Source organism: Cydia strobilella, chromosome 1, assembly GCF_947568885.1.
Source record: "Cydia strobilella chromosome 1, ilCydStro3.1, whole genome shotgun sequence".
Classification (NCBI taxonomy): Eukaryota; Metazoa; Arthropoda; class Insecta; order Lepidoptera; family Tortricidae; genus Cydia; species Cydia strobilella.
In genome coordinates this window covers 6,934,117-6,950,056 of record NC_086041.1, presented here as the reverse complement: position 1 = coordinate 6,950,056, position 15,940 = coordinate 6,934,117, and the positions used below count along the sequence as shown (strand labels likewise).

The window sequence follows — 15,940 nt, the reverse complement described above, 5'->3', positions numbered from 1 at the left end:
AGTGCTGGCCTCTGCCCGTGTAACCGTTGTACGTGATTCGCGTATTAGCGAGCGGTAACGCCAATCTGGGTGTCTATTAGATACAGCCAAATTCATTATTTTCTATATCTTTATTAATATAGCCGAGATCTGCGTAGATTTTCCTTACACAAGCATTAAGCACATAAATATTATACCCAGTAGAAGCATAATGTTTGTTTATGACAAATACGGGCCATTGCGATTCAGTGGGCAATGTGGGATGATCCCAACAAGCATTAGCCGGCGCGCTTGTAGCAGTGCGACGTGCTCTCGGCGTGGCGAGGGGTAATGACGAGCTCGTCCGTATATTATTCAGACACGTAAAATATGAATGAAATCAGTGCGACGTCTTAGTATATAAACACAACACAACAGTCACCAAAATTGGTATCAAAATTGAAGTCTCTAAATACAGAACATACTTATATTAGACAGAAGCCAAAATTTTGTACATAGTTTTACTCTTACTTCCTAACATTCCTCAGCCGTGCACGGAATTCGCGCGCGGACAGTATTTGTAGACTACCTTTCATTTAGCATACTTACATCATCATTAGCAAAAATCAAATAGTTTTCACAATTAGGTATGTTAGGTAAGTGACGCTTGCGAAGTTTAATGCTAGTTATTTTATAATTTTCTTATTTATATTTTTACGTCAAAAATTCCTGAAGCTGCCACTTTCCTCTGCTTACCTTTTACTACTTATTAATGGTTCAGTTTCCAGCAGCTATTCGTAGTAGGAAAGCTTAGGAATTCCCAACAACACTTGCGCAAAAATAAACAGCGATATTTGCCTGGCTGACCAGCTTGGGAAATATGTTTGCTCCGGGCTCCCTCCGGGCGGTTAATTGAATCAAGTGATTCAAGTGGAAGAACTTGATTGTTTGCGGATAACCCACTTAACCTGGAGTTTTTTTTTATGTAAATAGTAATCGAACCACTAATTAATATCGTTGAACTGCCCTTTTATTTATCCATTAGGTATTTGTGAACGGGATTTTAAGATAATAACGGGCCAATTCGAACAATGATCTAGATATCCACTAGATATGAAACAGAAACGATAACGAGATATTTAAGAAAGTCATGTCAAATTTGACATTTCCGCGATTCCGAATATCCTCTTGAACGATGTCTAAGATTTGCTTAAGATATTACTTAGACATCCAATGGATACCTAATGGATATCATATCCCAAAACGTCACAATAATAATTGTAGCGTGAAATGACAATTGGTTTCTCGAATCGAACTGCAAAAGATAACGAGTTAAGAAATAAACTATAACGTATCTATTAGATCTCGTATCTAGTAATTATCACGTTGTTCGAATTGACCGGTATATCGATGCAACTATTTAGACATATATATATACCCGGCTTATATACACCACTAGAATACGTAGACAGTTATATATACCTAAAAACTCTTTCACACATCACGGCAGTAGAGTTGACCGGCCGCATTGTACGTATACACGTAGGAGGGCTTAGGTCTTTCCTTTAATTCTTAGGATTAGTTTGCCACGGCAAAAAGCCGAGACAACGCCAAGAAAATGATGATAATTAAGTATACTTATTGGTGCGAGAGGGATGCACTGAGAATGCTATCATCATCACTACATAGTATAAAACAAAGTCGTTTTCCGCTGTCTGTCCCTATGTATGCTTAGATCTTTAAAACTACGCAATGGATTGTTAAGGTTTTGTCACAGAATAACTAATGGTTTTGTGTAAATTAGTTGAACTACCCGCGCGAAGCCGGGGCCGGTCGCTAGTTTTAGTATAATATGTTTTCGACTTGAATTCACCTTAGAGCCAACGTTTGTCTAACATGCTTATTAATATGTATTGTTTATGCTATCTCGATAATATCCTGGCAAACTACTTGCCTTTGATTTGTGAGAGGACATGTATACCTTCTACATAATTTACTGACTATTAATTAATGTACCCACTCGTATGTATTGTTCGACGTCACACAAATTTACGGTAAGCCATCTGTGAAATTCTGGAATTGAAAATGAATTAATGTTTTCCATTTGATTTAAGACAATGTATTTTATAAAGTAGGTACGATTAAAACATCGAGGTAGTGTTTCTGCAGGCAAATTAATGAAACAGGAGATTAATGAGATCGTGTCATGATTTATGACTTTATAATTTGAATGCATAATTAATAATTAATTATGTAAATGAAAAACTCCGACAGTGTTCATTAATAATTAGTTAGTGTTTCGTAACGAAGTAATCGAATGAAATGATAACAGATAAAAGGAATATTTATTTGTACAACAAGAGAGCAAAGTTTGATATTTCTTCGAATGGTTATTTTGAGTCCCGTGCAAGCGAAATATACTATAAGAGATTCAATACTAATTTAGAATCTTGAGCGTAGTAAGGGACTCAATAGCGCACGAGATGTAAATAACTTTGATTTCGTGTTTTACATACAAACTTTCACCTCAGCAGTGAGAAAAAAGCAGGAAAAATAAAACCTTAAAAATGTAATATAAAATGTAATTCACTCATGTTTTCGATACAATACGGGCCTATAGTTGCAACCGCTCTGTGGCGCTGTCGTCGTGCACGGTCCTAAGACTTTTCTATGAATTCCAAATGCGGTGTTTAGTTCAATATATGAATTTCACTTTACTCGATTAATAAACCACAACCACATAACGATAACACGACATAACGATATTTAATAAAATTGCCACGCAGGTTTAGCAAGATCGTCGCCACTGTTGCCTTATGGATGATGAAAAAAAAATTCTGTTATATAGCACAATTGCGTTCACCATAATCGTATTTTTATCGAACAAGGAGCGGTTTCAGTTAGATCTCGGAGCATGATTACGGCCGCGGATTTCATATTAGCTATTATTAAGAATTGATAGAGGGCCCGAGGGAAATTTCACTTAGATATGAAAGAAATTTTCAATGTGATGCTTTTTGATGTTATTCGGTGATTTTTATTAAAAATTATATAGGCTCCCATTCTACAAATCTTTACGACTTACGTTTTGTAAATATTGTTATATACAGTACACACACACTATATACAGTGGAAGAAAAAATGAGGTAAATTTCTGACAGTCTTTATTGTTATTAAGAAGAAGCTAACAACATCATCAATATAAAACATTGTATAATAATATAAATCTGGAATGAAGGCACTCGGCGAGTTACATAAGGCCCTAATCTCTAGTATACATCGGTGAGTTAATGCGAGGAAGCCTCAATATTATAATACGATAAAGCAAAAGTGTCTGCCTAAAATAATGCATAACCCTTTGACACTACAATCCCAGTCGGACAGAATCGTCTAAACGTCGAGTAAACGTCACAGCACTTGAAGCAGTCAATATTGCTCTGCTTATTAAAGACAAGATAAATACCCTGGCCGATTTGAAGTATGTTTTATCAGACGAACAAGATAATGGTACTTATGTAGTGTTACTACTGTCCGCGCGCGAATTCCGTGCACGGCTGAGAAATGTTAGGAATGTTGGGCGTTATGACCGAGTGGTGTCATTTTGTACGTACGGGCGCGGCGCACGCCCTCCCACATCCTCGACCTCCGAATGCACGGAATTGGCGCGCGGACAGTAGTTAAGAGCCAACAGGAGCCGAGACCAAACTCAATTTTGAGATTTGAAAGAGAATATCGTCGTCGCGCTGACGGGGGCGGTACCGCGTACCGAGGGACTATCCCAGTGTGTGTGGTGCACGCACACCGACGCGCACGTTATTTGCGCTCCTCGCCGGCCTCACGCCGCTCGCGTTTTTAGTAACTAAATTCAATATCCTTCTACAACCTGCAATCTAATTAACATTTCGAGTTACAGAATAGTAAAAAAACATAACATAACATGGACATACAAGAAAACATTGTTGTATAAAAACATACAAGATAACGGCTGTTAAATTAATCTAATTAAATATTTTTAAATATGATAAACAAAAATATTAAATTATAGTCGTGAGTATTTTAAAAGTAAAACTCCCTTATACCTTGATTTTAAACAAAGTATTTTACTTATAACTTACTTGGTTCGTATGAATTAGTGATATACCTAATTAAAAAAGAAAGCTATAACTCCCGCGGAAACAATATAGGCCTTTTCCCTTCAGTACACCTGCATGAAATAAGATCTTTTCGAGCAAGCGTCTTGAAAAACAAATTTGCCGCTCTCCGGCTCCGTTGAATAGAAAAAAAGAAAGCCTCAGGTTAGATAAAATTATCATAATAAAGAAACATGTGACATGTGATATTTCTTACTTTGATGTAATTATACAGTTTTATTGATGGTCCGTTTTTTTATTTATGTGTCAGATTTTGATAAAAATAGGTATAAATTGAAGAGCTCCTAATTCTGATCGGAATAAATATGAAACCCAATAAATAAATAAATAATAATAAATATTAAATCCATATTATAGGACATTCTTACACAGATTGACTAAGTCCCACGGTAAGCCCAAGGAGGCTTGTGTTATGGGTACTCAGACAACGATATACCTATACATAATATATAAATACTTAAATACAAATAGAAAACACCCATGACTCAGGAACAAATATCTGTGCTCATCATATCATATCATCGAACCCAGGACCATCGGCTTCACAGGCAGGGTCACTACCTCCTAGGCCAGACGACCGGTCGTCGCCCAATATTTTGGGACAATAGTCTAGTCTACAAAAGGTTCAAGGTGGTGAAAAAAATAGTGTAAGCTGTTCGCATAAAAAAACCGCAAATCGATGTACAGGTTAGCCGTTTGGTACACGTATATACTAGTCAAAACAAAAATTTTGACCCGCAGTTCCTAAAAAAAATTCCCTTAGGAGGGGAGTGCTGAAACCTTTTTTTGTATAAAAAAAAACTTTTTTTTTAAACCTACTTCTCATCTATCATACGAAAGGGCTTTTTGAAGCGATTCTGAAAATATACCACATCATTGCATTTTAGCCATTTTTAGGGTTCCGTAGCCAAATGGCAAAAAACGGAACCCTTGTGGATTCGTCATGTCTGTCTGTCTGTCGTCCGTCCGTATGTCACAGCCACTTCTTTCCGAAACTATAAGAACTGTTGAAACTTGGTAAGTAGATGTATTCTGTGAACCGCATTGATTTTCACTCAAAAATAGGAAAAAAAAAACTAATGGTTCCCCATACTTAGAACTGAAACCCAAAAATTTTTTTTTCATCAAACCCATACGTGTGTGGTATCTATGGATAGGTCTTCAAAAATGATATTGAGGTTTCTCATATATTTTTTTTCTAAACTGAATAGTTTGCGCGAGACCGAGAGACACTTCCAAAGTGGTAAAATGTGTAACCCCCCCTCTAACTTCTAAAATAAGAGAATGATAAAACTGAAAAAATATATGATGTACATTACCTTGCCAACTTTTACCGAGAACTGGTTTGAACGAGATCTAGTTAGTAGTTTTTTTTTAATACGTTATAAATCGTAAACCACAATTTACCTTTCACTCACGTTTCACATAAAAATACATTGTTTAAATTGTGTAATGTACGGAACCCTCGGCGCCCGATTCCGATTCGCACTTGGCCGGTTTTTTCTTAAATTGAAAGAAAAAGAATTTTCTAAACATACCAAGTTTGGGCTCCTCCAGATACGATATGGCTGATTTTTTTGTACAAATGATACGTGATATCCTCATATGTAACCCCAAAAAAGCAATAAAAAATTTATTTAGTTTTTTTTTTCAATACAAAGTGACACAGTTCTACTTAACCCTTTAACTTGACCCCAAACTTGGTGTGTTTTGAAAATTCTATTTGTTTTAATTTACAAAAAAATGGCTAAAATGTAATGATGTGGTATAATTTTAGAATCGCCTCAAAAAGCCCTTTCGTATGATACCACACACGATAGGTTTTTGGAAAAAAATATGTTTTTTTTTTTTCATACAAAATACAATACAAAATACAAGCCGTAAGGCCTGCGTTATTATATGGATCGGAATGCTGGGGTTTAAGGAAAGCTGACGAGAAAAAACTTCACACCACCGAGATGAAGATGCTACGTTGGGCGGGCGGCGTCACAAGACTTGACAGAGTTCGAAACACCTATGTCCGAGGAACTTTTAAGGTTGCTAGCATTAGCGACAAATTGGCGGAAGGCCGCCTACGCTGGTATGGCCACGTCATGAGGCGTGATTACGAGAGCGGTATTAAACATAAGGGAGGGTAACCGAGGCCGAGGACGACCCCCCACAACTTGGAGCAGCACCGTTGAAGGAGACATGGAGGCAGCAGGCATAGATAAAAGTATGACAGCAGACCGCATAAAGTGGCGTAATGGTATAAGGAGGGCCGACCCCAACTAGAGATGGGAATAATAATGGCCAGGAAGAAGAAGAAGAAGAGACAAAAAAAATGTTTCAGCATACCCCTTTTTTTAGAAACTGCGGGTCAAAAAATTTGTTTTGACCTCTTAGTATGCGTGTGCCAAACGGCTAACCTGTACATCGATTTGCGGTTTTTCTTTGAAATTGGGCTTGTACGGCTGCCACTAATAGAGATACTCACTCCTAAAAATACGTATGATACCTCATTGGATTCAGAATGATGTCTAGAAAAATGTATTCGAAGCGTTTATTCCCACATAAAAAAAGTTCAAAGCTATTAACAAAAAACGGCCAAGTGCGAGTCGGTTCCGTACCATTACGCAAAAAACGGCAAAAAATCCCGTTTGTTGTTTGGGAGCCCCACTTAAAAAAATATTTTATTCTGTTTTTAGTATTTGTTGTTATAGCGGCAACAGAAATACATCATCCGTAAATATTGCAACTTTTTAGCTATCACTGTTCACGAGATACAGCCTGGTGACAGACGGACAGGCAGATTGACAGACAGACAGACAGATATTATTTTAAAGGTATTAAATATTCTTTTAAAAATTAGGAAATAATATGGTGTATTTAAAACATATCATGGAATATACTACGGTTATAAATTGATATTATGTAAAGTAATTTTTTCAACAAGTTAGGCAATTATTAAGTAACCACATTTTTTTCGAACTTTCGTCTTTGTTGTAAATTAAAAAAAAATAATAATAATTGGCGTAAAAAGTATTTCGCCTCGTGGAGCCCCTTTCATGAGATCACGTCACAAAAGTTTTAATAAAATTAATACTTTGTTTAAAATAAATTTTTGAATAATAGTGAAAATTGTAAAATATAAAGCAATATAATAATACGTACTTAGAACTGATACTTTTCTAAATAAAGAATGAATAAACTAAATTGTGTAATTAATTTTGTGCAAAGTGCAAATCACCACAATTTGCTTCTAAAGAGCAAATCTGTGACCAAAAATTATATATAGTTTTAATTTTTCGTTCGTATATTCAGATTTGTGTATGAAAATGTGAAACTATTATTTCTAAAATAAATTATTCGTCCCTAATTTACACAAAATTTATACCAAATTTGATCTCATATCAAGAGATAGGTAGAAATAGAGGCAAACTGGACCGCAGAAGCCGACTTTTCCCCTCCCTTTTTGGGGGGTAGCCAGGACTTAATCTCGTAGCTAGTGCGTCAGCTCAGCTTTGTATGAACCAAGGAATAATAAATAGTGTTAAACGATATCCCCTGAGGCCAAAGTGCATACTCACTTTACTTACTTCGCCTACTAAGAGGCAAATCGCGACTTTGTTATGGTTTATCGATAACTTATCACATCACTAGATTATCGACTTTCAATGTCGACTATTGCCCATCACTTTTCTGTCCGTGTACGTATTTAGAAACTTGACCCCGCCCCTAAAATTAGTGCGATAAGGACAACTGCAGCTTAGGCGAAAAATCCTGCGTAAAAATCTCAAAAATCGAGGTTTCGTACTCGACTGTTTCCTCCTCCAAAACTTAAGCAATCGTAACCAAATTTGGAAATCTAAATGATTATGAAATTGTCTGTGTCGGACTGTTTTGATTTTTTGGCTAATTGATACCAGTTTTGAATACCACGCCTCTCATTGCGGCATAGTCAGTGAGGCCATTTTTGGCCATGTTTGAAGGGCTCTAGCGCCTTAAAAAACAAAAATATCAAAAAAAGCAAAACACACCGACACAGATATTGACAATATTAATCTGTGTTGAAAAAATCATTCCTCTAGCTTCAAAAACCAGGGAGGAAACAGTCGAGTACGTTTGTATGGAGAAATGACCACTCCTGTTGGCTCTTAAAGTTTCGGACTAGCGACAATACTAAATATTGTTTCATATAAAGTTCGCTCAATAGAAAATCACTAATCGACATAAGTATACAATACATTTCGCTTTAAAGGATGATTCTCACGCTAGAACGGACCGGGTCCGGGCCGGCGCGTCCGACACCACAACTTTCTATAGAAAACATCACGTTAACACCCATCATAGGAAATCAACAAGCATCAGACAAACAATAAGTAACAAAAATGTTGTTTCATATAAAAATACAAAAACATATCGTGGAGCAGTTATCTCCGTGTACTACCGAAGGTATCAAAATAAAAGAAAAACTATACGCCTGTGCAAAAGCGCATTTTCAGCACATCTTTTACATACTTACAGACAATCAGTCGCCTTACTAAATATATCCTAATTTTTTTCATATATTTCCTGGGGTAATTGAGTCCATAGATCAAATTTAATGTGCTTTCTAATTAGTAATTACCAAAATCTGGTAAGTGCAAAGGCAAGTGTAAGGAAAATACATCTTCGTTGGAAGTGCACCTAACCGTATCACATTTCTGTAATTCTACAGAAAGCTAGTTTCCCTTACGGACGCAATTATCTCAGATTACCTTATTAAAATACAAAATATAATAATATAAAATACTTCGACTCAACATGAGTCAAGCTAAATGTTGTGTTGTCAACATTAAAAAATATAAGTAAAACTATAGTTTTCAGCTATAACTTGCGTATATAAAACCATTGTAATATATGTATACATATCCCCCAAGGCACCTGAAGTACTAAGGACTGTGTGTAAATATATATTTGATATAATATCTTAAATAACTAATATGTATTTACATTTAGTTTATCTTATTTACATGGCACATGATTGGCTTTGTCATATTGGAAATGCCTAGTTTTAGTAGCAATAATATTTACATTTGTAATTGTTTAACTTAATAAGATTTTATAAAAATAGATTGTTTTTACAATTTTAATCACCATGGCACTGGATTTCTCATAAAATTCACTCATTCATAACCGCTTATCACATTAACAATACAAGGAATCATTGAAACAACTTACACAAAAAAAAAATTAACAAGTAGTAGGGCAAATTCAAATGTGACGTGACTTTACACGTGAAGTTACCTATTATTATTAATATTATTGCGGTGCTATGCGACGTAAGCGCCAGCCGCCATAAGGTACCTATTACCGTGGAACGTCACAAATTATTAAAGATTATTCAATGTCAATATTTAACGGCATCTGCTGTTTCTAAAATCCTTTTAGAAACATTCTTTGTTTCCAATAATTCTCAAGGAGTGGCAAATAACACTATTTCTTATTATCTACTAATACCCATAGTTCAGGCACATAACGTCTAATCCCAACGGTTGCGATACAAAATTGTACACAACCAGTGTCATGTGTCTTCGCCCAACTGATTCACACAAGGCTAATATTAACCCCGTAAAATATTCCCATCAGAGATCTGAGAGAGATAAAGCACTGCGACCTTGACATGGTCACGTTTCCGCCATATTTAGACTGCAATATGAAACTGAAGGCGTTTGTCTGTTAATATTCGTCAAGTTTACCCAAGTTTGACCAAGTCAAGTTTAACCAAAATCATACTCGCATTTCAAGTAAAAGGTACCACATTGTCGCTTAACATAAGGACAAAATTTGCTGGTATCTTTATACGAATAACCTGTCAGAGCGTCCTTATGGCAAGCGACAAAGTGGTACCTTTTGCTTGAAGACACATTTATACTGTAACCAAGTCATGCTTAGTATTGACTACCTAAGTCAACAAGTCAGGAGCGTAAGTAATGAGCTAGCTAAGGCTTGTCTCACTACATAGACAAATTGTAAAAAATTTGAACCTAAACGGGTACACCCGCGAGCTAAACCTATGAGCTAATAAAACTTGTCCTCCTCACTGTCAAGGTTGTTCCTATTATTGGGCTGGTTGGAATGTCTCCGCAGCGTCCCCATGGAGTCGTATTCATTGGCGATGGCTTTGGGGTAGAGCTTGGGCGTGGTCGCGGTGTTGTTGTGGTTGTTCGCGTTGGCGATGTTGTTGCTTTTGGAGAGCAGAATGCCGCTCGAGTTGCCGATGCCGGTGAATGATGGCTGTCGCTTTGCTTTGCGAGGCTGAAGCAAAAATAAACCAGTTGTGTCAGATTATTTGTACATTACTGTATAGTAACAATGTAACTGCACTAAAGTGGAGTTCAATAGAAAAGACAAATAATGTAAACAAATATGATTTTGTTAGCATTTGACGTACAACCTAAAAGTTTTACGATGGTTGTTTTAATTGAAACATTAATAATTAACATATATTTTAACTAGTAATATTGATATAAAGTGTTGATAAAATCATGGTTGTCCACGAAAAGTGCGAGATTACGAAGAAATGAAGGTAAATTGGTTTGTTTAAGTACATTATTTGTCTTTTCTATTGAACTCCATTTTACATATAAACACTTAATGTAAAAGAAAAACAAACACGAACTTCAGCTATAGTTGGTCAAGCTAATCCTGTCAGTAGAAAAGGCGGCAAATTTAAAAAAAATATACGCGCGAAGGGTTATCGCCCCATAGAAAATTAGAATTTCGCGCCTTTTTCTACTGACAAGATTTGCTTGACCAACTATAGCTAACGCAGTTATCACACTAATGCGTATCCGCACGCCGCTTCGGTGTGAACAAGACAGCACCATGCACGTATGTATACTTGTATCGCATGTATATGGTGTCTCGCTCGCACACCGGAGCGGCATGCGCAGATCCACATCCAATGTGTAGCCGCTATATGTGACGTTTTGAATCAAAAGGTACCACATTGTCGCTTACCATACGGACGAAAATTGCTTGTATCTTTATACGAAAAACCTGAGCCTCTTTATGGCAAGCGACAATGTGCTATCTTTTGCTTGAAAACGACACATATTAAGATTAAAAATAAAAATACTTACAACATCTTTCAGCGGGACTGTGACATAGCTGTTCTGCTTGGCCGTAATGTAATGTGGGCTTGAAGGAACACGAGTTGAGCGCCGCCACGGTAAGCGGGTACCGCGTCTTTGGATGTATATCACGCCCGCCAAGCAAACTAGGCAGCCTGAAACAAAAGGTAGTTGATTTTGTGCGTCACTTAAGTGTTGAAGAATAGATAAAAACTTAATGAGGGCACAATTGAAATCAAGATGGGCAAGAAAACCGTTTTTTTTAATTCCTTTTTACACGACGGGTCTGCAGTTAAATTATACCCCGTTTTTTTGGCATTAGAAAAAAGGTAAATGTGTCGTTTTCAGGCAAAAGGTACCACATTGTCGCTTGCTATAAGGACGCTCTGACTTCTGACAGGTTTTTCGTATAAAAATACAAGCAATTTTCTGTAGTACCTTTTGATTGAAAACATCACAAATAATGACGCGTCTTTTTATTGAATATCATAAGTCACGGCAAATATGCAACAATTATAAATCAAAATACGATTATTTAAAAACTTTTGCTTTCATAAGTAATAGTTACTGATTTTTAAAGTGTTTTTCAATTAAAAGACACGTCAAGATTGTTTACCTTTTTTTCTAATGCTAAAAAAACGAGGTAAGTATATCACCAAATTACAAGAACAACAAAACATCAAAAGCAAATATTCGTTGTACAAATCGAACAATATTATTTGTAAATACAAAAACCGCTACATTAAAAAAATGTGGTCAAGATTGTGCCCTTAACCATTTTGTGTGTTCCATCCTTGTCAAGGGGAGTGCTAACCGTCTCTCCTTTCAATAGACACGGGCTGATACAGTTCACATTTTCTTATATACTAACTCCAGTCAAAACTTTAATAGCGCGTTTTACGAAATTTGTAAAAAAAATTAACAATACAGAATTTTTTATAACATATTCGTACATACCGTACAATAGTAAGGCTTTAAGAATTGTATAGTTATAATTAAAAATTTATATAGTTAATATTGGTAAAAAAATCCAGATAGTAACGAAATTCAACCAGACTTGACTCGTTAGCGCCATCTATTGATAGTGTTGCGCAACTGATAAAGTAAAGGTCAAGTGCTCAAGCAAACAAATTGCCTACAGACATTTACAAACAACATTCAGCAGCTAAACACGTAAATCTCACGGCCTGATTCGAACTTTGATATACGTCAAAAATTAGTATCTATGAGCAAATTTGGTGGACTTTATGCCTTTTGTAATAATGTTCACCGATGGACAGTTAACAGTGTGGGCGATGGTACCCACAACACAAGGCTTCTTGAGCTTTAATGTGGGACTTAGTCAATTTGTGTAGAGATGTCCTATATTAATATTATTTAATATCCTATAATTTGTCCTATAATAATATATATAACACGGCTTCGCACGGGTTGTTAATAACTAATTTACACATAACCTTTACAAATTGTACATATAAACCTTCCTCTCGAATCACTATCTATTAAAAAACCGCATTAAAATCCGTTGCGTAGTTTTAAAGAAAGAAATCTTATGTATGTTTAGCATACATAGGGACAGACAGACGGACAGACAGCGGAAAGCACTTTGTTTTATACTATGTAGTGATTATTTGTGCCATTTTCATCCAAAAGGGTATAATGTATTTATTGTCGGTTGTCAATAAGGCGCTATTTCCATACAGCTTCAATTTGAAATCAACCTTATCGACAAGCGACAATGTGGTACCGTTTGGTTGAAAACGTCACATTTGTTTTATTTATTTAAAACATTGCAGTAGACGTTTCATCATCATCTTCCTCCCGTTTTGCCGGCATTTTGCCACGGCTCATGGGAGCCTGGGGTCCGCTTGGCAACTAATCCCAAGAATTGGCGTAGGGTACTACTACTTTTTAAGAAAGCGACTGTCATCTGACCTTCCAACCCAGAGGGTAAACTAGGCCTTATCCAGATTAGTCCGGTTTCCTCACGATGTTTTCCTTCACCGAAAAGAGACTGGTAAATATCAAATGATATTTCGTACATAAGTTCCGAAAAACTCATTGGTACGACGAGCCGGGGTTCGAACCCGCGACCTCCGAATTGAAAGTCGCACACCCTTACCGCTAGGCCACCAGCGCTTATAGTAGTAGTACATTGCAGTAGACGTTTATTGACCCTATAATACAGACACAAAAAATAAATGGTTTTTATTTTTTGCTATCCCAATGAAAAATTAAGTATCCCATATTGTGAACCTTATGCCATGACAATAAGTAGCAATATTAATAACTTACCCATAACGAAGGCGGCTACAACGCAGCCAACAATGCCTCCTACGCTGAGTGAGTCTCCCGCCCTCACGAACGAGGCCATCTCGATGCTGTCGCTGTACGCGGGCAACGCGTATAGTTCTGTGAAAAAACATGTCGATAACCGTCATCTTGTGATGTCTTTGAGAGGGCTCAAAGTAGACGGCGTTACACTAACATGCATGATAGAAAGCTGAATCGTTACATGTACCTCTTGCGTGATATAATTCGCAGATTTCTTGTCTAGAATTTGAGAACTGCAGAATTTGCATTTAACATTCATTTTGTTTTTTCCGTCTTCAATGAGATCTTCCTTCGTGTCTTTGAGAGGGTTAAAAGGAGTTGGCGTTACAATCTAATATGCATGAATGCCTTTATTATGTTTCTTTTGCCTATGACAGCAGTTAGGCAAGTCGATCTACATAAACGATAAGGTACGCTTATTTTATTATTCATTTACTTTTCTCCAAAAGCGCAAACTGATAATCATTTATGTTTTTGTACGTGCCATGAAATTATGAAAGAAGGCGATGTAGGTCGGTCTGTTAAGACATGCTTCTTGTCCGCGCGTTTGTTTGCCTCGGACGAGGCTCGTTTTCAAAAACCGAGTTGCTTGTTGAGCAGCAATTTTTTTGGTTTTATACTGTGTGGCCGAATCGGATAATGATATGTTAATTTCTTACAAGAAAGACGATTAGTTTAATCGGGTGTTGTTATCGGTAGAGTACTAACCGTTGGTCATGTCGTCGTTGTCGCAGGGCGCCACCTGCAACACGGCGCCGGCGCAGGCGCCGCTGCCGCAGCTCCGGCGCCGTGTCCGTTCGTTATTTTCGCACTCGCTCCATTCGCCCCACGCGCTCCAGTTGCCTTCCGATTCTGAAAATAATAAATACTATTCAGTACAGGAATTTCTGGTAATTTCAAACATTATTAAACATCGAGGATTTCCTTGTTCCTTATTGACAAGTGTTGCTACAGTCTGAAGGAATGTTTAGTTAATTAACTGTCACTTAATAATTTGTTTGTAACAGTCCACGTTAATGACTTAATGGCTTTATAACTAATTTTTATAATGCATGTTTTGATTAAAATAATAATGTCAATTAAACTTAAATTTAGTATAATTTCAATTTGCATGGCTTTATAAAGTCTAAATGTGTATGGCCCTATAAATAATAATGTAACACCATTGTATATTTGTAATTTAGTGTCGATACAAACCCGATAGGGTTTCACGGCACTTTTCTGTCCAATTTGATGTAAGATTGTAATATAGAATAAATAAATGAAATAAAGGAGTAGATCTATATATTGTGTAAATAGAATAGAAACCTTTCTACCGATAAAGCACCTGCTTTATAGATTACATAGACAGAAGGTCATATAATTTGTTTACTAGTGCCAGCTACAGTGTAGTCTGCGGTGTCAGATGTGAAAATGAGAGGAGCAGCGTGTAGGGTCGAGTCTCGTACGGTAGTACCTGCGCAGGGCAGCACGCAGACGCGGGTCTCGAGCGCGGCGCCCGCGTCGGCGCAGCCCTCGTGCGAGCGGCACGTGCGCGTGCGCGAGCGCCGCCCGGCCGCGCCGCAGCCCGAGCTGCCGTCGCTACTGCACGGGCTCCACTCCGACCAGCACGACCATTCTCCTGAAACAAATGTAAACTATAGGTTTATCGCATAATAAAGTCCCTCCTGTTGACAATTGAGAGTTTGAAGATTAGAGTAGCTAAGCAAACGAGAGCTAGTTGAAATATAGGTGCGTACCGGAACAGGCGTGAACGTTACAGGCTCGGAGCATGTCAGGCGCGCCGGCGCAGGGCGGGCGCCTGCAACGCCTGCGCCGCGCCTGCTGGCCGCCGCCGCACGGCGCCGAGCACGCGCCCCACGCGCCCCACGGCTCCCAGCCCGCGTCGTCCGCTGATACGCATGATCCTTGAGGGTCGCAGTAGCGCTCTTCTTCGCGGGCCAGCGTCAACTGGTCAAAACAAATGTATGTGTAAATAAGTAAAAGATTAATTGTTTTCATTCAAAACTGACAGACCCGATGCTGTTATAAAAGCGACGCAGGTGCCCGCTGTTTATAATTCACTAAAGCTTACGTTTCATTATACTTGTTGCGAACTTCTGGTCTATGTTTAATTATATTTTTTAAAATGTATATTACCCATGTATTTCTTTGCTTACTTTTACTTGTTCCGGAGATGGTGCCTTACATGAGAACTTGAACCTCTTTTCTGTGTAGCTCCCATCCGAAGCATTACCTGTAAAAATTAACACGCAATTAATATTATAAGTTATAGCAACATTAATTGTCACATCATGTTAGTTTAGACCGAGGAAACCACCAGACCAGACTAAAGAACAGTAGCAAACGGTAGCAAGTCTCATGGTGTGCACCTAAACAGCCACAAGAGAAGCGAATTCA

General features: G+C 37.5%; 1 protein-coding gene and 1 non-coding gene across 2 annotated transcripts in view; both read right to left on the bottom strand.

The window, feature by feature from the left end:
* Positions 1-9,997: 9,997 nt before the first annotated feature.
* The window catches only part of LOC134755861 (semaphorin-5B), a 30,571-nt gene continuing 24,628 nt past the window's right edge, over positions 9,998-15,940 (bottom strand). Inside the window, exons 14-20 of the mRNA XM_063692498.1 lie at positions 15,700-15,776; positions 15,280-15,490; positions 14,997-15,161; positions 14,249-14,392; positions 13,502-13,618; positions 11,216-11,361; positions 9,998-10,388 (exon numbers count right to left, since the gene is read on the bottom strand). Coding sequence (XP_063548568.1) covers positions 10,152-10,388; positions 11,216-11,361; positions 13,502-13,618; positions 14,249-14,392; positions 14,997-15,161; positions 15,280-15,490; positions 15,700-15,776 — 1,097 coding nt within the window. The 3' untranslated portion in view covers positions 9,998-10,151. The remainder of the gene's footprint in view (positions 10,389-11,215; positions 11,362-13,501; positions 13,619-14,248; positions 14,393-14,996; positions 15,162-15,279; positions 15,491-15,699; positions 15,777-15,940) is intronic.
* Positions 11,951-12,042, bottom strand: LOC134748502 (U6atac minor spliceosomal RNA). The gene has a single exon (XR_010128420.1). It is a non-coding gene; the product is annotated as a U6atac minor spliceosomal RNA (small nuclear RNA).